At 36.1% G+C, this 25,884-nt stretch overlaps 1 protein-coding gene and 1 non-coding gene across 3 annotated transcripts; both read left to right on the forward strand.

Moving 5' to 3' along the window:
- Window positions 1–830: 830 nt before the first annotated feature.
- LOC146002390 (required for meiotic nuclear division protein 1 homolog) lies at window positions 831–25,018 on the forward strand. Of its 2 annotated transcripts, XM_083140142.1 has the most exons (7): window positions 831–1,431; window positions 6,182–6,311; window positions 9,894–10,113; window positions 12,498–12,660; window positions 14,856–15,053; window positions 17,756–17,884; window positions 24,909–25,018. In XM_083140142.1, the coding sequence occupies exons 1-7, from the start codon at window positions 1,090–1,092 to the stop codon at window positions 24,936–24,938; spliced, it is 1,212 nt and encodes a 403-aa protein (XP_082996268.1). In that variant the 5' UTR covers window positions 831–1,089; the 3' UTR covers window positions 24,939–25,018. The 2 variants fall into 2 exon arrangements, with proteins under 2 accessions (XP_082996268.1, XP_082996267.1); XM_083140141.1 differs by lacking the exon at window positions 24,909–25,018 and having other exon boundaries at window positions 17,756–19,250.
- TRNAI-GAU (transfer RNA isoleucine (anticodon GAU)) lies at window positions 22,096–22,167 on the forward strand. Its single transcript has one exon. It is a non-coding gene; the product is annotated as a tRNA-Ile (tRNA).
- Window positions 25,019–25,884: the final 866 nt, after the last annotated feature.

Below are 25,884 nucleotides of genomic sequence, written 5' to 3' on the forward strand. Positions count from 1 at the left end.
CGAAATGAAAAGAATCGTATTTACAACAAAATTTCTCTTCTCTTCTATCATCAACTATGGAAGAAGATAAATAGTATTCAGAAAACAACAGATGGCAGTCGTGAGGCAAGAGTGGTCCTTTTCCCATAAAACACTAGAATATTTCCTATATTAGGTTTCTTCCTAGGTGAGAAATTGTTCGAATTTGGAAGGAAGAGCATGAAAAGTTCTGCTCACACATCAGAAACTGATACGTAGTATAATTTTGTTTTACTTTCACGGCGCCCTTTGCTAAGTTATCACCTTTTGCCATGTTGTTTACATAAATTACGCGATCTACATGTATAAAATAGTCTACGTGTAGAATGTAGACTATCGTTGTTTACGCGTAGATGCTCATCACTGGGCCCCGGCGCCCACCCAGCGTCGAATAACATGGGTGCACTTTATTTGACCCAATAAGAGTTTCAAGAATTAATAGAAAACTCAAAACAAGCTGTTGACAACTTTTGCACCAGCATACATAAAAATCCATCGCTAAAAAACACACAGGATGTAAGAGAAAAATTAATGAAAATAGTCATGGACAATTTGCACGATAATACTCATGAATCCCACTGTATACCTGGGGGAAACCCTGGGAGGGTAAAGGCGGTCAGGGTCGTGATGCTGATCACATCACCCCCACTTACGACCGGATCAAGAAAGTGTGGGGCGTTACCTTCATGGCGTGTGGCTAAGCACAGGGGAGTACTTTACCTTTACCTTTTGCGGGACTAATTGCAAAACCTAAAAGTGTTAAACAAAAGAAAAAGCAGAACATAAACAAATGACTTCCGATTCCCGTGGGCGAACAGAAACCGGCACCAACAAAGTTCGAGGTGCGTTAATGTTTACGCGAACACTTTTTTTTCTACGTGAATTCTGAGAATTTGTAATAGCCGTCTTTTGTAAAAATATTTTTTAATTGTAGTATATAGTTTTGTATGTGCTGAACGTATTTGCTTCGGACTTCTGTACCAGAAACGGCAGATTTTCCACAACAGCAACGCATGATGAAAAGTATTTTGTAGTGTCTTGATAGTTGTGTATGTCAACTTTTTGTGCGAAATGGTTGGGTCAACGTGGAATATTTTGTCCAGAACTTGTGTAAGGACGTTTACGATGGTGGACATTTCTCCGTTTCGAGTTGCGTCAACAGCGAGATCACATTTTCATATGTACAGAGGACATGCAATTTCAGATACAAGGTGGGAAACGAATCTGATTTTAAATAAAAGCTGTCCAATAGTGTTCCTACCGGTTTGCGTGAATGCCAGACCAAAATCGGATACAGGTAAAGCTACAGGTGGCCAAGGCATACATGAACAGATATCAGCCTTGCAGACAAAAAAGAGGTCTCAGCGCAAACGACGTGTTCTAGGAGAAGAGGAAGACAATTGCATGCCTGGGGTAAGTGGAATATCTTACACGTTGTAATCGATAGGAAAATTTTGCCAGCATTTTGTTCATTTGTGTGCCATCAAGTTTGCAAATTTTTTTTTTTTTTGGCATGAGTTTACAATACCGGACCACACACTAATTTCTATGAAATTTCGGTACTACTTTACTATACAGGAGACACCTATCAATGATTTATTTCGCAATTTTTTACATTGCTAACGTACTATTCTGCATTGCGGAACATTTCTTTAGGTGAAATAATGAATTTCTAACGAAAATAATGTATGTTTCTTACATCAACGAGTACTTACTGTTGTTCCTCATTTCAAACAAGCCATCCACGGGTAGCCACAAAAACCATTGACGTTAGCCCAAAAATTCACGATAGCCCCACGAACCATCACAGGGACGAGGTATGCCTACTAGGTTAGGTTAGGCCTGTTAGGTTAGGTTCCATTAGCACTCCTTTCGTTCAATGTAGCATATACGAACAATACGAGAGCGTATTGTGCTCTCGTGCAAAAAGCAAATGGCGGCAGCAGCAATAGGGTGTCGGAAATAGATTTTCGTAGAAAACCACATGCATTCGCATTAAAATGGATCAAAACTACATTCCCGAACATCAACAACGCTACAGAAAATGATTTGCGTAAGTACTTTCTCCTGTAAATTTGAAGAAATCCGTCTCTGGTATAGTAAAGTGTTACCGGAATTGTAAAATAACGTGTAAAAGTTGTAGAATAACCTTGGGAACGAGTTTACAATACCGGACCACTCTCCAATTTCTATGAAATGTCGCCTACTCACTAATTGTGAACTCCTAAACACGAATCTGCATGTAATAATTGTCGGTCAAGTATGGAAATCGAGAAAAAAATTAAATAAACTATGTTTTCTTAACGTAACGTAACCCTACCATAAGAACAATAGCTCCACGGAAGATGCCATTTTCCCAACATGAAGAAATCAACAGGCAAGACAAGGTATAGTTCTCGTAGCTAAAATATTAATTTTTCTTTGTATTTATGCTAATGGAACCTAACCTAACAGGCCTAACCTAACCTCGTAGGCATTCCTCGTCTTACGTCAGCAAGATTGTTGTGCATAAAGGAAGACCATTAACGAATTGCGAAAGAAAGATGGTTCCGAATTGCTGTGTAGGGACAATCAGCGTGGTAAATCGCAAGGTTATTTTACAATTTCTAGACGTAAATGTACAATTTTAACAAGCGACCGCCAAATATGAACTACAGTTACGTCATCAGGACACCGAAATTAGTAAGTAGGCGAAATTTTATAGAAATTGGAGAGTGGTCCGGTATTGTAAACTCATGCCTAACCTTGTTAAATACCACAATGATTCTCCATACAAAGCAATTGACAACCATGTTTCTTTCATATTTCTTGTCGCACAACAGTTTTCCTACCTTGTTTTCCGACGTCAGACGAGAAATGCCTACAAGGTTAAGTTAGGTTCCATTAGCATAAATACAACAAAAAATGGTACTACTATAGTATGGGGGTGACACCTATAAATCATATATTTCACACTTTTTTACATTGCTAACATACTATTTTGGAATGCGGAACATTTCCTGAGGTGAAATAATGCATTTCTATCTATGATAATGTCTATTTCTTACATTTACGAGTACTTACTGTTACTTGCTATTTCGATTCTGTAACACACATTATGGCGACAGTGTACTGGTTCATCGTGCGTTGTGCAAGTGTCGATTTATGCAGTGTTGCAATCTCGTTCACCGGAAAATACCTACTTTTGTGCCTGCATTTGAAATTATGCTAATACCTCGCAAACCATTGATGTTAGCCTCACAAACCATTCATGTTAGCCCCAAAAACAATTTTCCGTAAGGTTAGGTTAGGCAAGCATAGTTAAAAAAAAATTAAAAATACTCGACACGTCATGTTCTAGTGAAAACATGGTGAGTTTGAAACACTGACTATTGTGTTATGTCATCTAACACACGGAACATTATGCTCTCGTGCAGAAAGCAAATGGCGGCAGCAGAAACAGCGTGTCGGACAGAGATTTTCGCAGAAAACAACATGCATTCACATTAAAATGGATCAAAACTACAATCACGAACTTCCACAATGCTACAGAAAATGATTTGGTAATGGTTCCGATTGTTTTATGATTTCTCCTAGCACAAAGACTAATTATCGTAGGATTTTGGAAACCATTGTCACACAAAATTTGAACCTTCCTTAAAGTAATGAGCGCTGTTTGGACTCGAAAAAAGTTATTTATGTTGGAAAAAGCAACTTGAAAATTACCTTACGCACTTCTCGTGGACAAGATATTCTCCATCGACAAGCGACAGTAAATATCGTAGAAGCGTGGGAATGAATGTAGAAGTAATTCGGAAACTTAATAGAATGCATTTAGGGACTTTATTTTAATGCTAAGGAAACCAAACCTAACCTGCCTAACCTAACCACGATAACATATGTTGAACAAAATATTAAGTGATGGCTAAAACTCCGCAGTATGTGTTAACAGACATAAATTGAAATCGAACCATGTAAAAATTCCATTCGTAGCATGATGAAATCGCAATAAAACAAAAGGAATTTGGGCTGAACTGAACACACTAAAATTGAAAAGCTTTCTGCCTTGACGTCAGAACATAAGGTTGGTCAAGTGTTGTGCAGTAAGTGAGACCCAATTCGTTACGCTGTATCCAGCATTGCCACACACTTGCATTCTCAGTTACAGTGTGTTCAGCAAGGATTAATGCCAGGAGACATGCACAACAGTTTTCCTACCTTGTGTTCGAGGAATGCCTACGAAGTTAGATTAAGCCTGTTAGGTTAGGTTCCATTAACATAAATACAATGAAAAATTATTATTTAGGAATGTGGACTCGTTTGATTAGGTACGTTTGGCAACGGTGTATTGCATGCTGATTTTTTCATGTTGGGAAAATGGCATCTTCCGTGGACCTGCTGTTCTTACGGTATGGTTACATTACGTTAGGAAAACATAGTTTATTTCGTTTTTCTATACATTTCCATACTTGACCGCAATTATTACACAATTGGAGAGTGGTCCGGTATTGGTGAAGTGGCTCTCACCTATGCCGAGGCCAGGACTCGAACCCGGGGGCTTTGGTGGTAATGCCTCTAGCTTAGATTGAATCCAGAACCACTTTATTACAAGGTGACAGAGTTTCCACTATACCATTGAGGGATACCCTTTTGTCAGTGCATACGAAAATGAATGGATGCTGGATCCATGTGATATCAGAACAGGCCAGGTTACAGGTCATGTCCTGCACATGTGAAATTTAAAACCTGTTGAGTTCTAGTTACTCTAGGAAATATAATGTTTACACTGTCGTTGGAACCCAGACTTTGCCTCTTATTGCCTGGTGGTAACATGGATATGTCCCTGCAGAAGAAATCTCAATCTGATGTCTTCCACGCTATCCCAGTGCTTAATTTTGTAGTTGGTGTCATTTTAATAATTCGTGCTAAAACAATTACGTGACCACTGTATCTCCTTGAGAATTATCTTGAATTTTCTTTTTGACAGATTTCAATGTTTTATGTAATGTAAAATTGGTCCCAGCACACGGAAAACTCGAATAACTGATTGGTCCCAAAGTATGGCCCAGCTACGTAAAAACTTGCAATTTTACCATTTGTGCATACACTAAAATAGCGAAATAACACATCGAAAATTGGTATCAACTTCAAACCTAACACTCCTAACCTAACAATGTAAAAGTATAACTGCTGTTGTGGAATGTCTTGTTGGGTGCTATAGTCACTTGCATGAAGCCTTTGGGCTATTGTGCTTCATGTTAATGTAACATGCTATGGTAACAGATGTACCTTATTTTACAAAAGCACATTTCTGTGAGCTAAAAAAGAACTGGAAACATTCATAAACCATGGAAAATATTTCACTTTCTCAAGAGGGTACAGAAGGTCGAGGGTACTACAATTACAAGGTAATGCAATAAAAAAAATATTAAATTATATAAAATGATTTCATATTTATGTTGTTCTGGTTTGTAGCTGTAGAAAGGGATATATCACAGTACCAAAAGTTCATTCTGTAGTTTAATATTACAGGGTGTTTGCCAGTCAAGAAATTATGCTTGTGGTCAAGAATGTTTGCTATTTCTTACAGTATAATGAATTTACATTGTTATATACCTGTAGTGTGATTTGATAAAATCGAATGTTTGTAAATATAAAATTGTGTTGAGTTGTGGTTAGGATTTGTTCAATTTGTTTTTTAAGAATTACATTCTTGTATGCTTGCAGTTTTGTAAAAATATTAAAAAGAGTAATGTGGACATTCTCCATCCAGGATGAAGTCTGAAGCATTAATTTTCACATTCAAAGCAAGTCTAAATCTTTTGTTAATGTACAGCTTCAATTTTTATCTTAACCCGATTTTTCATTGAATAAAGATATCTATTTTCTTAATTTCCAACTATACCTAAGTTAGGGGCGATAAAATAAATGTTAAGAAAAAAAGGGGGGGGGAAGGTCAAGAAAAAGTCAAGAATTTTGGATTTGATATTTTGGTATTAGATCTACTGAACTATGAGACTGTGTCATTACAGCATCATGTCTCTTAGTAGTGATCCAAGCATTATGACTGTAGACACATCATACTATAATCTGAAACTATATGCAAGGGGTATAAATAAATGTTTTTTTCCTTTACTGTATAATAATAGTGTACACTTGTGCTCCTATTAATTTTTCTTCTTAGTTTTTTAGTGTTATTGCATATGCTACTGCAGAGGAGTATAACTTAGAGAAGCTGCACAGTGCTTTGATTAAGCAGAACTTGTACCATCCATCTCCAATGTATGAGTGCATGAAATCCTCTAGCCAAGCAGGTGGGTAAGCTTGCATGTTTCATATTCACATTTAATTTGCGTTGAATCAAATATGGACACAAATACACTTGTAGAAACTTGGAAGGACATAATTTTTATAATGGAATTTTAAGTTGTGTACTATTGGTAAGGTAAAGATACATAAGTGTGTTTATTCCCATGTATAGATAAGTATAAGACCAGTGCCAAAACTTTTTTAGTAACAAAACACTGGACATTTCAAAAGCACAACACATATGAAAATTTACTGACAGTAAATTCATGGTCTTTAAAAAATGAGACTAAATGTTCCAGCTTGCAGGCAATATCTTGTAATGATGCATATCAACATAAGTCATCCTTGAAGAGTTCATAGATGAAAAGGTGTTGCCACCATTGTTGACATCCACTACATCGCACCTAGGCTCTTCACATTCCTCGCCACAGCCAAGACAGAACAATTTTTCCCTCACCCCAGCTGTAGGAACAGATGAAGTTAATGCTACTGAAGGATCATTATAATGAATGTTTTTCTTTCTTGCTTTGGTACTTATTGCTACTTTTCTCTCCTGTTTCTAGATAAGCATTCTTGTAAGGAGAGGAAGACAAGGGTGCAGGTCTCGAGAAATCTTCTTCAGAGCCAGGCATCAGCAAAAAAATCAATAGCTGATGGAAATACAAATACATCATGTACATGTATACATTTTTTTGAGCTTTAAATTTCAATTTAAAATGTACAAACTTACCTTTGTGTGACATGTTACCTGTAGTTTGTTCAACAAATATTCCCAATTTATCAGAATTTTTTGTTGGGCACACATGGAGTCACACTGACATATTCACAGCACATAATGTAAAAGAAATACTGTACTCACTTTTCATTTCAACACCTATAGAATTGTTATTTTAAGTCCACTTTATGCACAGAAAGGCTAATTGGGACTGGACCTACAGTTTAAAGTGGGATCCGAACCACTATGTGCCTCCACCGTGCACATTTGTCTGTTAGCAAACCTTAAAAATGGGGGGAACGGCTTGTTATTTTATGCTACATAGTTGGCTACAGTGTAAACGATTTCGAGGTGTGCAAACATCTTTCAGTCTATTTTCTTCACACTTCCTGCCAAAGGGGCTGATTCCAGCGAAGTTACTGCCCTGTTTACGGCAACGTTTTTTTATAGGGAAATAATTGTGTGTTTTTTGAAAGTTTCCAGCTTGAACATACCAGTAAAACCTTTTAATATCCATCTGACATTGGGGGCCGGGGGGTATGAAGCACATGTTTCACATCTTGCAACACCAGCACTCTGATTATATTTAAGCCACTTTAGTTCGTTGCACCATTTTTCCTTAAATTTCCAGTCTCTGGAAACTGCTTCCGTTGTAACAGAATTTTTATTTGACTCCAGTATTGCAACCTCTGCCTCACATGGTGATGAAGTGAACTTGAGTCTTTCTTTTCGAAGGAATGGCAAAATTGTTAGCCGAGACTGCTTCCAGCTCTGCAGTTTATCATTTGTTACTGCACATTTCACAATGAATTCACACACTTGCAAAGGTTTTTTTCCAAATTGCAAAAACAAAACACAAAGAACTTCGCACTGCATGCTTTTGCTCTAAGAATATTATTCTCGGTCGGGTTCACCAACCCCCAATGTATTAATAGAACTCCAGTCTTGACCTTCAAGTGGTGCCAGCTAGTAGCAATTGTGCATACTATAAGCTGAGCATCACCATATTCAAGACATTGATAAATCACATGAGTGTTTAATTACGAATTGCTTGCAGAGAGAAAGCAGGAATAAAGGGGGGGGGGCATAAAGTAAGAAATTGTTACTGATTCTATGGAATGTGCACATCATTAAAAAAATCATTTGCTAACTTACACTGTACTGCAATTTGAACTTAGAATCTTCAAAATGTTGTACGTAACAAATTAAAAAAACAGCAATATTACAGCAAAACATCACAGTTGCCATGGCGACCAGGGGACCGGGATTGTTCGAGCCCTGCAAGGGTGCATTTCTTTGATGTTAATTCCTAGAGCAAATCTCAGGCTGTTTCCTTGTCCCTATGAACAAGGTGATACTTGGACAGTGGTTCTAATATTACATCGTCCACTCACCAAAGCACCCAGCAGTGGATTGGTTTTTCACTGCACACTGGCTTCCAACCTCTCCTGTCCTTCCTTGCATCAGCAATAAACTCTCGCATGTTTTGTAACATGCCTAGAAGAAAATATGATCAGGAGCTGTATCACCATTGTAGTTTGAAGTTCCAGCAACGTAGCAGTTCTGTGAACTTTGAATCATACAATGGAAAAGAAAAAAATAGATTGAATATAAAATATCTCTCATTTGAAAAGATAGTCGGAGACCTGGACAAATTGTGTTTGGAAAGATTGAATTCATTTATTAACAACCAGGACACTTGGCAAACCTGTGATGACCCAGGTGCTGATTGTGGTATTCCAATATTATCAATATACACACATTCTGCATGAACTGTATTTCATGCATTTTCATAAGCACATACAGAAGAAGCAGCCATTTGTTGACTCAGCTGATATGTAGACTATTTTTGCCCCCTATGAAACATTTTGTGGTATGACGTAATTAATATAAACTTGATTTTATATTTCTATTGAAATTTGGTTATTTTTGGTGCTATTAGCTTCATGTAGCTACATCCTTACATTATTGTATAATTCTTGAATGCTTTCCTGGCGGCGAATATTGAAGAGGTTTTCTCGGGAAATCACCTGGCTGATTGCTCGAGAAAACCTCTTCAATTACATTATTGTGTTAGGCATGATGAGAATATGTACTATACGTTTTGAGTAATTGTAGATTGTTAAGTTTCATTGCTCTAATATTTCTGCAGTTTATTTCCTCTTTTCTAAGGTGAAAAAATAGGCTCATAGCCCATAGTAGGTTTAGATAGTAGCTGTAACATGATCATTATCAAATTTGTAGTTATATATCCTAGATTTGTTACCACGTTCACACGTTGCACAGCATGCTACGATGCAAGGGATGATGGGTTTGAATCCTGGTCTGGACCGGATTCTTTGTGCGAGTTCCTTCATTAATTTCATTGTATCAGTCATCCTCATTGTGACGATTAGCCAAAAGTTGAGGAAAACTCCCCCAAATCACTTCTCTGCCTTTTTGCAATGGCGGTGATTTTGTGATAATCACATGCCAATTCCACTATATTTCCTGAGTAATGCCTCTTACATAAAAGTCATATGCATATACGTATGTTCCATGCCAAAAAGAGGCTGGTAACATTGATTGTAGCAGTGAATTTTTAGAGTGAAAATATTTGTTTGTGTTCCGTGTAAATGTTATATATGGATAATCACTTTTTATATTTAATGTGTAAGAGTACTGACAAAAAACTGAAAGTCACAACATGTGTACGAATAATGAAGTGTCAGATTTTCAGACCAGAATTTGATGACTTCATTATCCAGGTATGTTATGACATGTATACTTTTTTTTTCGTTAATAATGGGAACATAACATATCAACTCTCATATGACATTATACTGAAAGTACATAATAAGTATTTCTCTAAACTTGACTCTCTTTTTTGTAGTTGCACAGGATTTCCTTCACGTGTGTGCGAAGTACCCTGTTGGACCGGAGCCTCGGGAAATTTATTTTTTCCGTGAGGGTTCCGTTGTGTTCTGGAATGTGAATGAGCTTGAAAGCATCAATGTTATAAACTTTATTAAACCGTTTGAGGACAACAGTTACTATGAAAGACTTCTAATGGATGAAAGTGAGAAAATGTTCTACACGTATTCAGAAACCAAGTAAGTGTTTGCAGAATTAGCGTGTGTGCAAATAAAGAGCATCTTCATGGAATATTACAGTAGTGAATTATTTATAGTGTTGGTATCATTCAGACGATATATCGCGATATTGAAAAATATCATCCAGGCAATATCAACTAGACGATATATCATCATGAAAATTTGGCAATATGTATTGTGTCGGTGATATATCGTCATGATATTTTGGTGATTTGGATATATCGCCTATGTCATGATATGGTAGAAATATCGCATTGTATCGTCTGTGATGATATTTTCTTGATGATATATGGCAATATCAGATTTCCAATATTGTCCATCTCCAATTATTTAGTGTGGCACGTTATTGTTTTTCTTATGTCAATAGGAAATTAAAGATTGTTACATTTCAGAATAACAGGAGTGAGGTACAGCTGTTGGTTTAATATGGGCTTTAAAAACTTTTGTGCACTTGTGGAGGTCAGGGAGCGCATCATGCAGTTCGAATTGTGCACTACATACCAAGGCCATATGAGCTTGAAAATAATAGTAATTATTATTGAGCTAGAAACTGCCATCTTTTTCATGGAACTACATTCTGTTTTCATGATGGATGCTATAAACATGGTTTTTTAGTACTTCATTCATGAAGTCTAGTGTTTTCGCATTGCGAATTTGGATGCTTTCTGAATAATTTTGAAGGCCCACAGCCTTCATTAACTGAGGATGTGGCATCTGGGATGGAGATGCTAGTGTGTCACTGTTTTGTTTGTTCCCAGGTGGCGGTAGTTGCATTTTCTACCATCAACATAAAAAACTTCCAACTGCATTGTTACATTGGTATTTCATTATGGTTTTGCACAGAAATTTGCAAAGTTTTAAATTTTTTATTAATGGAAAATTGTAAAAATAGACATTACAGCTTACTTGTAATAGATAAAGCATGCTTCAAATGTTCCTCTTTTTTCAATGAGCATTGATACTACAGAAGAAACATTGTGTGTGAATGCTGTTATAACCAGTGTTCGAAAATTTTTCTTCAAAGCTAGGTGCCAGCTCTGAAAATCAGGTGCCAGGAAACCACCTACTAGCAATTGTGCATACTACAGTATATTTCAAAAGTCGCGCAATCCAAACTTTGAAAATGAATATCATGAAAATCGTAAGAGATATTTACACCGGGTTTTCTGCACTAAACTAATCCTGTAAGCTATCACTGCGTTCATAAATTTATGTTAGTATTTATCTAAATATAAGCAATTACATTATTTTAAAAAACGTTGTTAATTTGCTGAAAACATCTGAGAACTGATTTTCAACAATAAATACCAACTCTTAAACAATTTGTGGGATCATTTGTTGGTGTTTGACTGGTTGTAAAACAGTTGCTTTGTGAGGTACAGCAGAAGCAGGGCATTTTTATAGGAAAACCTCTTGCACATGAGTGTAAGAATGAGTAGTAAAATACTCTTCAGCAACGCACACGCACTGCTCCAATGAATACACCATGCTGAATCAATTAAAAAAAACAGGCACAGTAGTGGCAAAAGTGAGTGAAGAGAATTCAATGCAACCAGGGGCAGCCTAGGATTCCCTCCAGAGTCCAATTTCGGCACAAATTCTTGATTTACGATTTTTCACGTAAATGTATAGCCAATACTTAGACACATGTTGCATGCGACTGTTGGAAATATTTCGACCTGCTAGTGTTGCCATATACGGAGATATGTCCCAAACATGGCACTTTTCACTCAACCCATAAAATCGCCAGTCAAAAATTCATCAAATGTTGCACATGAACAATATTGGTCGCAAATGACAGACTGACATGACATCAGTCATCAAATGTCTAATTACATATTTTTCTTACTCAGAAGTTCATTTCTGGAAAAAATTTAATGCTGCTTTCCGTCAGTTATTAATTTATATAATTTTCTGTACGGAGTGAACTGATAATTTTAAGCATTGAAACATATCTCAATGGATGAGGCTTTATAATGCAGAAAACCCGGTGTAAATATCTCGTACAGTTTTCATGATATATGTTTCCAGATTGGTTGTGCGACTTTTGAAACACTCTGTACAAGATGCTGAGCATCACGGTATTCAAAACATCGCTAAATTATTTGAGAAAGCAGGAAATGGGGTGTTGGGGGACAAAGGGTAAGAAATTGTTACAGACTCGATGGAGTGTTCACAACGTTGATTTTTAAAAAAATGCTAACTTACGCTGTACTGCAATTTGAACTTCGAATCATCCAAATTTCGTACATATTACAGCAAAAGATCACAGTCACCAGGCTGCAATTTTTAGTCACGATGGCGACCGGAATTTTTCGAGCCCTGGTTATAACATGAATGGTTGCAAACAATTCTATTCTGTTCATTGTAATTTCCTTTTCCAGTGGTAAAACAAGGCTGATAGATGGAAATGTAGTCCTCAGTACGGATGGGCCAACTGACTTTGAGAAGTACACTGTGTCCAATTCCATGTCTCTGTCGGTGAAGCTAGGGATATGGGAAGCCTCACTCGATAGATATGTGGATAGCATTGAGTATGTGACAGAGGTATGTAATGGTTTCTTCTTTCCTTTATGAACATGTACAAAGCCTTCTATTTTGATGAAGGGCCACACTAAGACTAAAACAATTGCAATAAAACGTTCATGGAAATTACTGTGTATGCTCATCATAAGTTGTTTGGGGATAGTCTCAAATGCAGCAGAAAAGACTGTATATGAAGGTGTACTTATTCTTGCAATCATAATTTGAAGTTTTTCTTTTCACAGCCCAAATAAATTATTAAAAGCATGTGATGTTACTTTTTATTTTATCTGGTCGGAGTTATTGTCCCATATCATTGTTGGAATATTGAGACTCCAGATGACGTGCAGTGACCCCTCCAGTGGTAGTTATTCGGGAAGAAACTGACGACATTCACTTTGGTAATGGTTCCGATTGTTTTATGATTTCTCCTAGCACAAAGACTCATTATCGTAAAATTTTGGAAATGATTGTCACACGAAATTTGAACCTTCCTTAAAGTAATGAGCACTGTTTGAACTCGAAGAAGAGTTATTTATGTTGAAGAAAACAACTTGAAAATTACCTTACGTACTTCTCATGGACAAGATATTCTCCGTCGACAAGTGACAGTAAATATCGTAGAAGCGTGGGAATGAATTTAGAAGTAAATCAGAGCCTTAGTAGAATGCATTTATGGACTTTATTTTAATGCTAAGGGAACCAAATCTGACCTGCCTAACCTAACCACGAAAGCATATATTGGACAAAACCTTAAGTAATTGCTAAAACTCTGCAGTATGTGTTATCAGACGTACATCAAAATTGAACCATGTAATAATTGCATTCGTAGCATGATGAAATCGCAATAAAACAAAAGGAACTTGGGCCTTCACTTTATTCATTGCATTTTCACTCTTGTACACTACTAATAATACATTGAAACAAGTTATTTCATCACTGTAATGACAAACTTTGAAGCACAAATCGTTCCAGAATATAGAAGCTAATATTTCAAATTATTATATTAAAGTATATTAAACATCTGACTTCCGTCCCACAAAAGAAATGCTGGATGATAGTTAATGTTTTAAATTTAATTAATGTAAATGTAAAGTAAATTCAGGGGATAATGTAAAAGTTTTTTTACTTTTTTTAAATTGGCAACTGATTCATATCTGTTTAATTACAGTGAAACCTCAATTTTACATGTTTCAGAAGATTAAGGTGATATAACTAGGGAACGTTTTTATAACATTGTATGAGAAAAAAGTTGAATTGGGTTCTCTCTAATAAACTAGTGGTTCATCTGTTCATGCAGTTTTCGTTAGCAATCAATTTCGCCACCTGTCTGGCAGCTTTGTCAAGCATGTACTAAGCTTACTGAGTAGAGTGAAATATCCCTCTCTGCGTAACCACCAAGCGGATATCTTTAGATAAAATGCAAAATTGGGGTTTCACCGAATTTGTTGTAACTGATGTTGAATTTCATTTCATTATATAACTCTTGTTGACTGTGGTGCTCCACAGACATGCCTCACTCTCAACGTTGAAGAGGAGGTCCTTCATCGAACTGACGGGTAAAGCGGGAGATGTGAAATTATGTGATCTTGTCATCTGTGTAGTACCAAATCTGTACGTTTCCGGACATGGGTTCCTTCTCAAAACATGATCTACTAAGTCCTCTCTAAAACCCCTAGAAGTGTGTAATAGGAATTCTGAATCACCCTGTATATTCATCCAAATAGCTTCTAACACCATATGCTGAGCATGAAACAGGAAAAACACCACACAAAAATAACATTTTAAAAGGTCCAGCGTTTCACCACCTTCCGACTGACATTTTCATGAATAAAATGGAGCTAAAGCAGGCGTGGGCAGTAGGAGCGGGTGCACACCTGTTTTAATTCCATTTCATCCTTGATGCCAGTGGGAAGCCGGTGAAACAGAACTGTTAGAGTTGTATTTTTGTGTGTGCAGTATTTTATCTTGTTTTTGTGCTTTGTGACAAGACAAACATGTTTATATATCTGAAATGAAACAGTATGAAATCCCAGATTGTCCAGATGAAAAGAGCTTCATGTAAAGGTTGAAATGTTTGACAGAAGCAAGCAATATATGCTTGGAATTGTGGAGTGATTCATTTCAGTTATTTAAAATATCAGCATGTGAATTACCAAGTATTGCCTATGTTTAAAGCGATTTCAGTGTGCACTGACAATATACCTTCTATTTTCCAGGACTTGAAACGAGGTGAAAAAATTAAAATGACCCGTGAAGAAGTTCTAAGGAAGACGGGAGAACTCTTTGCCCTGAGGCATCTGATCAACCTGAGTTCTGATTTGTTAGACACCCCAGACTTTTATTGGGAGCGAGAAGAACTCGAGGATCTGTATCATAAAACATGCAGTCATTTTAACATTACTAAAAGAACAAAGGTAACACCAGCTTTAGACGAAAGCATTTCCTTTAACATTTTTGCTAGCATAAATGCTATGTAAATGCTTCCAAAAATCTTATAGCAGATAGTACTGTACATGGAAGCATTTCATGGAACATTTCAGTTAGCTTTTGCGATTACAATGTATAATACATACAGCACGAAAGGCACATCGAGTTACACCATCTATGGTGAGTGCATGGTGTTTGCAATTGGAAAGAACTAAAATTATTCTTCCATACATGTACAGTAAACGTAAAGTATGTATTTAAGCAGCGCTATTCTTGTGTACCTAAAACATTTAATACGAAACGTTATTCCTCTCGGTTGAATACAGAGGCTGTTCAGCGTATATGTGATCAAACGCAATTCCTTCCCCCTGCACTCAAAATTAACTCACCCAACCTTGGTCGGTCATGTTTGTCAGTGTAGTGTGTGAGCTGTAAAAGAGTGGTAGTGTTTTCTCACTGGGCCGAAAATCCCGCCCAAACTGAGCCACTTTTGGGAGGAGTACGTTGTATAACTTTTCCAAGCGTTTGCGTTTTCTGGATGGGCCGAAAATGCTGCCAAAACTGAGTTGCTTTTGGAAAGGTTATGTTGTAGCCCTTTATGATGCAAAGTTCAGTGTGTCAATGATCAGGAAGTAGTGTAAGAGCAAGGATTGTGACGTTCCTTTGAGTTTATTCAAGAATGTGATCGGCAAGTAGAAAGATTGCATGGCCCCACCGTTCGGTTCTCCAACAAAGGGGACGAGAACACGGCCATGCACACCACCAGTATGCAGGTACAAGATGCGGTTAACAGTTTCCAAAGACAAGGTTAGATGATTCGCCATCTGTCTTTGGGTCGGTGGATTCTCTTGCATGGCCATTCTGCGAAGTTTCGCCTGCATACTGGTGGTGGCTTGTGTGCACGGCTGTGTTCTCATCCCCTTTGTTGGAGAACCGAACGCTGAGGCCATGCAATCCTTATACTTGCCGATCACATTCTTGAATAAAGTCAAATGAACGTCACAATCCTTGCTCTTACACTACTCCCTGATCATTCATTGTCACACTGAACTTTGCATCATAAAGGGCTACAACATAACCTTTCCAAAATCAACTCAGTTTTGGCAGCATTTTCGGCCCAGCCAGAAAACTCAAAACGCTTGGAAAAGTTATACAACGTACTCCTCCCAAAAGTGGCTCAGTTTGGGTGGGATTTTCGGCCCAGTGAGAAAACACTACCACTCTTTTACAGCTCACACACTACACTGACAAACATGCCCGACCAAGGTTGGGTGAGTTAATTTTGAGTGCAGGGGGAAGGAATCGCGTTTGGTCACATATACGCTGAACAGCCTCTGTAGTTATCATCTTCTAAAAGTGTGAAGTGATACATTGTTTACATCTCATGCAGCAGTCATTACATCTGCACTCGTGACCTAGAGATCACTTCTGATTGGTTATGCTATGGAAATAGGATGGGTTCTGAACTGCCATAAAATTTCTCACTTTAGACGGTAGCATTTTGGTCACGGTATAAATGTTAAGAAAAATGCTTTTGTCTAAAGCAGGCCTAAGAGTGAATTTTAAGTGATAAGTCCAGTATTCTTTTAAAGAATACAGAGTTAAAAATTCATGGAATGAATGTTGCAGAATGTTGCTATTATAAATGCATTAAATTGCTTTTTTGATTAGTAACCCTCACAAATTGTAAATCATTAGTTTTGGATAGGAAAAACCAGTATGGAACTCTTTCCAGTACTGATAAGAACTGGTATTAAGTGTACCACTCGCTTGATGAGTTGTCTTCAATGCTTCACTTATAGCCAATCAAAATGTGTTGCTCTCAATTCAGACACCCTGCATTTACAAACATCACATTGGTTATTTTATAACAGTAATGTTTCACAAACTTATCATTTGCATCATCAAACACAATGTAGTAAGAAGAAAAATGCTCGCATAGTTTATTGAATCATTTTTACAAAGATGGTTAATTGTTTGTTGTTGACAGTACATTTAATCTCATTGTTGCCAGGTCTTATGTTTTTATATCATATTTGAACATTTATCACTAGATATAACATTTTAGGTGAGATAATAGGTTTCCAAATGCATTGTTTTTTAAATTATTTTTTTAAATTCTAATGCCTATTTGCTTCTAAGTTATTATTATCACTTGCAATCTGTTTCATTTTTCAGTATTTATAAATACATAGAGAATAGAGTAGAACCTCAATTTTACTTTTATTCAGGAGACCCAGCTGAGGAAATTTAAAATGCGGGAAAATGTAAAAACAGTAAACTTAGAATTGGTGTTCCACTGTAATAATGTTCTATCATTTTACCACAAGAGACAGTATGTTTTTTTCACTTCTTATTCTATTCGGCCCTCCTCAATGGCATAGGGGTAATGTCATCACCTTGTAATGAAGGGGTTCCTGGTTTGATACATGCTAAAGTACATACTGATTCAGATTCCACTCTGAACTGTAGGTCCAGTCCCGATTGTCCTATCTGTGCATTAAGCAGACTTGAAACAAACTTTTCCATTATTTTATTCATAGTGAGAAGTGAGTTTACACAAGCAGTTCGTAGTAATTTAAATAAAATTATCAGCTAATTGTCTTTAATTTTTATATGTGATGATCTGATTTCTGTAGTGAAAATAGTAGTTTTGTTTATGAACGCTAATTTTTCTTCACATTTACAGGTTATGAATGAAAAACTGAACCATTGTTTTGAGCTTGTTGAACTGTTGTCTTCACATTTAAATGACAAGCACCATGTACGTTTAGAATGGATGATTATAATTCTTATCATGGTGGAGGTCGGATTCGAGGTGCTACATTACGCTGATCGTTTTTTTAATTAGTGTCAGTTTTCGTAGTGCTAGTGTCTGAAGAAAGATAGTGTAGAATACTGTTCAAGTTGTAGTGCAATATTTCTGAAGACATATGAATTTTGTAACTGCTAGGAAATCATTACTTTTGTAATAATAGTTTGAGGTTATCAATTGTAAATAGTATATAAAAGACAAATATTAGTGTATTGAGATGCTTGCATCATGGATTGTACAAACAGTTACAGTTTATTTGTTATTGGTAGGGATGTTGACTGTTGTTCAACAAATTATATCATTGCACATGTGAAGTTCCGTATTTCGACATTGGCGACATAGCAGTTTTTATTGCTTTTACGATGCTGTAATTAACAAAGGTTATGCCATCTAGGATGGAGATGGTATTATATATGCTGTAACCTTTGTTAGTGAATGCAATAGTCATTCTAAATTAACCAGAAAACCAATAAAAACTGCAATTTGGAAATATGGAACTTTACCTAGGCAATACTAAAAACAAGTTTTACCATACCAGCCATGAAATTATATCATAGCTAATTCTGAAGAACAGTATCAGACGTTGAAGTTTATCAAGGTGCTAGTAATTTATAGATTCGTTTTACAGTATATTGTTTCAGGTATGGCATTTGCATTGCCCGAGAATGTAAAAAAGTCTTTAAAAGATCAGGTCCAATGAAAAACCCTTTCTCCTATATTTTTGATTGTGTATTTTGACATTAAGTAAAATGGTGAGAATAATCAAATAAATAAAGGCAACCCCTTTTACATGCTGAAAGTGTAGAATTTGAGAAATTGGTCTTGGCTTTTGTTGCTCAGATTGTTGTGCGCGAATCTTGATTTTCATAATCAAGATTGGTTTATTGTCACAATTACCAATTAAAAGAATCACAAGAGGTGAAATGTTATGAATTTTCAGTGTGTCTAGTGTCATAATGTGTAAGCATCAGAGGAACACTTGACTATTTAAATCAAGAAATGTTTAATCTTGATTTTTAAAACATTTTGCATCGAGTAATTTACATCATGGGAACTATGTTGAATTATGCCAAATTATGCATAATTTGACGTGTTTTTGTTGAATTTGACAGTTTGAACTACCTTGTTGTGCATATAATGTCATCAAAGGATTAGAATTGTTGTGATTATTTATTTTTGTACTGTTTTATTGTGCATTTGTAGAAAAAGGTATTACGGTGATAGGAAGTTTTACTAGACTACATAATGATATATTGTTTCAAAGACTGATTTTGCACACACACACAAAAGTAACTCGATATTTTTTATCGTTCGCTACTATATTTTATAGCAGTTGGAAAGAAAAGGAAATAAAATTGTTTTTACCTGATTCTGCCTGGGAATTCATATTATTGTCTAATAATACCAAATATTCGAAATTTTTCATGTGAAGAGTTCTCTTGTGTATGATTATATTTGTGCTTAGAGTTATTTAATTAATTAAAGGAATTAGGCAAAATTTATTCAGTCACAAAAACTGAGTTGTACAATTTAAGCCCCTACTACATACCAGTATGTTAGTATGCACAAGGTCATAATATTGTCTGACGTGTATGTAAGTAGAAATTTCTTACGTTTCTCATAATATGAGGAACTCAGTTTTCATGCTTTTTGAATTAACCCCTTTGTTGAACTGCGTGGGAATTTCTGACTAAGGTTTATGCTTGAGAAGTTGCAACATTGACTTTAATGAAACAGTTCAGTTGATAGATTTATGAATTATAGATAGAGGCACATATTTTTGGTAAATAAAAAAGTAAAGTTTCGGTACGAAAACAGTCAATTACGGGTTCAAAAGCAGTAAATAAAATGAAATTTCGCTGTCATAGCGTTGAAAAAGCTGCATATAAAATGACATTTTGGTTTTAAAAATGTGAATATAATCCAAAATTTGATTTAAAAACTGCACTATTACACAAAATAAACATATCCCTTCTAATAGCACATTAAATCATTACCAGAATATTAAGTTTATTCCTCTATAAAGGAGTCCATTTTTGCTTCTCAAATGTTTGCATGAAAATTACGCAATTTTCCGTGAATTGCATAACTTGCAGGATAATTCTGACTTCAGAAAGTGTCGCATTGGTATATGAACGGTAAATTTTGTGTTCAAGAGAGTCAATTTCGCATTTTGCAGTTCATTTCGCATCATTTCATGACAAAACAGGATAGGAAAATGCACCTCACACCTTTCAGAAACATGAAAAATTAGCATTACAATGTGTTATTTCACATTTTGTCATTTCGTCAAAAACGAAATATTCATGCCTCTAATTATAGAATGAAAGTTTTTGGATTTCTACAATTATTTTACCAAAATTACAACAAAACATGTAGAAATTCCACACAGGTAAAACAGTGACAGCGAGAAATCAGATTAAGCAATGGCTGGGTCGGTAGCTCAGTTGGTAGAGATATGGCATGGTAAGGCAGAGATCTGCGTTTGAGTCCTGGTTGAGCTTGCATTTTTCGCTGAAATTTCTACACAGTACAGGGTGTCCCATGTAAGCATAATTCTAAGGTAACTTACAACAAAACAGTTATATGAGATATACATGTATATAGTAATTGAATAACTCGGAGAAGTGCATAGAGAATTCATGTGCGGTACAGTAAATCAGTAGAAAAGTTATTTTTTTCCCTGCTACTGTTTTCTTTTTTGTGTCCAATTAATTTCGATGCCATAACCTATGGTAATGAATAAGGCTCGGAAGTTGATGAAAAATCATATTTTTTTTCTGAGCTTTGAAAACAATGCTAAACCTGATATCATTCAGCTTCCCTTTAGGTAGAACCAGAAAACATTATTTTGATTCTGCATTCTTTTGTATTTTGGTCCCTTTTTGGTGTTTAGGTCATCATCATCCTTCGCTGTTTCCTGCCTCTGGCTGGGTCGACATAGGAATCAACTTGTCCATTTTTTCCTGGTCTTCCACCACTTCTCTCTTTCCATGGTGTTCCAAACTTGTCCTTTTCTCCTAACACTCTCTGCTATCTGCTCTTTCCACCGACATCTTGGTCTCCCCCTTGGCCTTGTTTCCACCCCTTGTGCATTGTAAGCTCTTACTGGTAGTCTTTCTGCATCCATCCTCTTCATGTCCGAACCATCTCATCTGTGCCTGACCTATCCTGTCCTGAAGCTTCACGATCCCCACTGTCTGTCGCACCTCCTCATTCCTTATTCTATCCCTTCTAGTCTTCCCCAATATACTCCGTCCCTGCTGCGTATGTATTTATTGGCACATAGTATGTGTTGTATATTACCTTCTTGCATTTCATAGGTACATCCAGGGCCTCCCCAATGGCGCAATGGTTGCGTCGTTGCCTTGTAATCAAGGGATCCCAGGTTCGATACCCGGTGGATGCGCATAGTGGTTCGGATCCCACTTTAAACTGTAGGTCCAGTCCCGATTAGCCTTTCTGTGCCTAAAGTGGACTTAAAACACTAAATCAATCAATCAATCAGTCATAGGTACATCCCAGTTCCATATTAATCTTCGAACACTTTGATATAGTCCACCACCCATTTGTCCTCTTCTGTGTAGCTCCTCATCTATTCTTCCACTTCTCTCATTTGTACTTCCTAGATAGGTCATTTTTTACTATTTTTTTGTCGTCTTGCTGCATTTTTAAAATCATTTTTGAAGTTTCTTTTTGGTCTTTCCCTATTGTTTCATGAATTTGAAATCGTTTTACTTAACTTACATATTTACATTTCCTAACATGGTCTTTTTAGCAAGAATGTCATTAATCGAAAATAGTCAATGAAAAAAAAACAATTTTTTGCAACAGATCCAGCAAACTTAAAATACCTTGGGTGACGCTTCCCTTGCTGGCCACTATTATCACTTTACTCTGTTCCACGTGAAACAACTGTATTTTCAAATGATGACCGACTTCTGTATAGTGCAAGGCCCACTCTGAAAGAAGATGAATGACTTGAACAGACAAACCTTGTGTTATTCTAGATTAGGCAAGCACAGATGTACTACGCAGAAGTTTTCAGTGAAAAATGCAGGCTTGACCAGGACTCGAACCCAGGTCTCTGGCATACCAGGCAACGTCAAAGTCTACTGTGTTTCAAAGGCAACAGATCCCGTTTCGGTAGCAGTGGCAGAGACGATTCCACACAGGTAAAACAGCGATAGCGAAAAATCAGGTGAGGCCAGGCTGGCTCGGTAGTTCAGTGGTTAGAGCAATGGCACGATATGCCAGAGACCCAGGTTCGAGTCCTGGTTGAGCCTGCATTTTTCGCTGAAAATTTCTATGTAAACCTTGTGTTGTATTTTATGTAACCTTGAACTAACTTCTTTTTCCTTGCTTCGGTAGTTTACACCTCAATGGGTTTGATGGAATTATTCAACCACACTCTTGTAATTCCTGAAAAATTAAAGTTTTCATTTTAAGAGCGAAAAATAATTTTTAGGCCATTTTTAAATAATTTTAAGGTCATTCTACAGGTAATTTTTTAAGATTTTTTATGACATCAACTTCCAAGCCCTAGTAATGAAGTATCTAGATGCCTTAACCCAAGGGTTCCCAAACTTTCTCGTTTCACGGCACCCTTAGTGTTTCAAGATTTTTCTGCGGTGCCCAAGTCAGCATGTAGGCCTAACTAATGCCCGCTTTAGACGAAATCATTTTTCTTAAACCTTTACGCCATGACCAAAAAGCTACCGTGTAAAGTGAGAAATGTTATGGCATTTCAGATCCCATGGCATATTTCATGGCACTTCTCAAGGATAGGCTCGGTCCGTAGCATTTTTCATAGCGTAACCCCTAGGTCACGAGTGCAGATGTAATGGCGGCTGCGTGAGATGTAAACAATGTATCTTTTCACATTTTTAAAAGACCATAACTATTCAACCGAGAGGAATAACGATTCGTATAAACCGTTATTAGGTAAAAAAAACAATGGCGCTGATTAAATACATACTTTACAATGTTAACACTTAACACTTGCAATGCTCAGTTAATGTGGTTAGGTTGCTTGCCTTGAGTTATTAAAATAAACATATTTTAATTTAAGAAACATGCCATGTCTAAAAAGTACTAAATAATGACATATTTGGAACAATCATCATTTTAGTGAAAATATTGGAACATTTTGCGGCACCCCTGTAAGCCAGTCGCGGTTCACACTTTATGATCTATTGCCTTAACCTACATAATAATGAAGGTAGTGGCCCTTCAAAAATTAATTGGATGCCACAGCAAGAAGAGTAAAGTGGAAAAATTTAACTTTTACTGCACAATATGTGGAGAATGTGCCTAGAAATAATATGACCGAAGAGTTTTTGAGAAATGTCTTTCTGAATTCTTATTTCTGTGCAGTTTGGTGAAACAGTTGCAGAACGGAAAACTTCATGTGGTATTTAACATTCTGTGTTGTGAAGCAGGCATGTACTAATAAATTAGAACAAAATAATGTGTTGCAAAAATGTCAATGAATGATTTCCATTGTGTTGCTTCATTTCTAACCAGCTGTGTCCAATAGCAACAAGAAGTCACAGTATGCCTGAAATGGACAGCGTAATATATAAACTGCTGAATCTACTGATACAGTTTAAGATTTCTTCTGATTTCCGATGGTATGTTGGACAGATTTCTGCAGGCTTTACCCGTAAAGTTGGACTGCAAGGATGCTTCGTGAAATGTCCATATCTGGTTTTAATGATTGCCAAATTCAGATCAAAATGTTAAATTGAATATTTTTCATATGTGGATTTAAATTTCCATATATTGCATACATATTAATTAGTTATCTATAGATATAAAATTTGTATTAGTACACCAATGACCAATATTGTACCAATCTGATATAAAATTGATGATCCATGAAGGACCTGAATTGTTTGTTTCACTGTCATGCCCAAATGGTGTTGGTAGGGGGTCATAACCCCCCCCCCTTTGGCCCAGAATACCCCAAAAACACCAAAGGCAGGAAAAGATGTCAAGATGAGAGCTATCAGAAAAAATATATAATAATAAATGTAATCCCCCACTCCCCCACCTTTTCAAAAATTCTGGGCATACAACTGGTTTGTTTATCTACTTGATGTTTGCAACCAGGTGGTAAAAGTAAAAAAAAAAAGTAAAGTGTTCCCCTGTGCATAGCACCACGCCATGAAGGCGTATAGGGGGTGTGGGGGTAACGCAACCAGGTGGTGTTAATGGTTTTTGCCTTATGAAAAAGAAATCCTCTATTTTTATATTTACCTTAGGAAACAAAATTATATAGATTGTACCACTGTATTTATAAAAATGATATTTGTAGTAAATGAAAGGCTATTTATAGAAATATCAGTTAAAAAACTGTTTATCTGTCACTTCGGTGTACTGCATGGCAGTCTCAAGATTTTGTCACCAAATGTTGCTACTTGAAGTCCTGGCCTGAGTGTCAGTTCAATAATTTTATTTAATAATCATTCACTATCACTAATGTGATTAGCTTAAAGGAAAGTGAAAGTACATATTATGAATACAACACAGGTAAGTACTTCTATGATGTATAAAATATCCATATCTGGAGACCCTATCAGTTACTGGTACATAAAATATATCCATTTACATAATATTTAATAAAAATGTAGAAAGACTATTGTCTAGATACATACTTCTTACATTTTTCCAAATTTTCAAATCCTTCCGAGTTCTTCATCAGGAAAGGAAAGAGGCTTAAGTGCACACGGGTCAACTTTAACCTTTCCAAAAGTTAACTTTCTAACTTTTACCTTTTTAATTATTTTTTAAAATTTCTGTCATGGCTTAAAACAAGGCACAAATTATAAGTTAACCTCAAAAATTAACTTTTAACATGTTTTTTTTACCCATGTACATTTAACGTGAGCAGATGGATTTGAAAATTTGGAAATATTTAAAGGTAATTATTAAGACAATTGTTCTTGTACATTTTTATGATGTTAGCGACATGTGGCATAAGATTTTATCTTTTTTAACTAATATTTAATTTTATAAATTTCAGGTATTTGTGTACATTAAAGAAAATGGCTGAGTATTTTGAGTTACTGAAGTGATTTTGAAAATTAAATTGAATAACATTAGCATGTCCTCTGCAGTAGAGCCTTGTATTTTTATCTTCATCTTTTCCAGGTAAGGAAATGGTAATATGGGTCTTTTTCTGATACCAATAAAATACTAGGCCTGGAACAGATTAATTCTACCCTTTCGGCATCGGCTAATATAGGCAGACTGGTATATCGGTAAAATTATCAATAATTTTATCGATCCAACATATCTATAAATATATTATAATTTAGTGCAACATTCTGGCATTTTGTTACAATTTTGATGGATATAAACATATAATCTTACTTTTTAAAAAGTAAATGTCTAAATATTCCATCTTCTTTTGCATGACAGTCCTGCAATTGCTTTTGCTTTAGAAAAAGAAACTGCATATTTAGACATAGATTTTAACAAAACTAAGATTGACCTCTTTATGTTCATGAAAACAAACAAAATAGCAGAATTTTGAAGTGAACAGTATTTGGGTTAATACTGTACATTATACTTCCTGTCTATGTGTACGTTATCAACTGCTTCTTTGTTGATCTATTGTGCATGTTGACACGTTTTATATGTAGATAATTGTAATGAATGTACAAATCTTGTTACTCTTGTTTTGGCACAAAATTGTGCTAAACTGAAAATGCAAATTTTCGTTAAAAATATTCATACTTCAGGTTTGTGCGACTTACTCACTTTTATATATACTGCTGGACAAAAAAAACCGGACACTTGCATTTTTTGTGATAACGCAATGGGTCGATAAAAGCTCTGGTACAAGGGCTAACTAAATGTTGCAGAAACTGAATTAAGTACGAATGCATAAACAAAGTCCGAGCCTATGAATGGTGCATATGGTACTACATGATCTGCCGAACATTCTGTAATATACCTGCGAGCTGTTATTGCAATTCAGATGTCAAATATTAAAG

The sequence above is a fragment of the Lepisma saccharinum genome, chromosome 18 (genome assembly GCF_977018435.1).
Source record: "Lepisma saccharinum chromosome 18, izLepSacc3.1, whole genome shotgun sequence".
NCBI classification, from domain to species: Eukaryota; Metazoa; Arthropoda; class Insecta; order Zygentoma; family Lepismatidae; genus Lepisma; species Lepisma saccharinum.

Excerpts from the sequence above, each read along its gene's own strand:
- LOC146002390 (XM_083140141.1), top strand. The coding sequence starts at position 1,090 with ATGGTTGGGTCAACGTGGAATATTTTGTCCAGAACTTGTGTAAGGACG. Across the intron at positions 1,432-6,181 it reads AAGACAATTGCATGCCTGGG|TTTTTTAGTGTTATTGCATA; the intron begins GTAAGTGGAATA and ends TTTTCTTCTTAG. Across the intron at positions 12,661-14,855 it reads GCATTGAGTATGTGACAGAG|GACTTGAAACGAGGTGAAAA; the intron begins GTATGTAATGGT and ends TCTATTTTCCAG.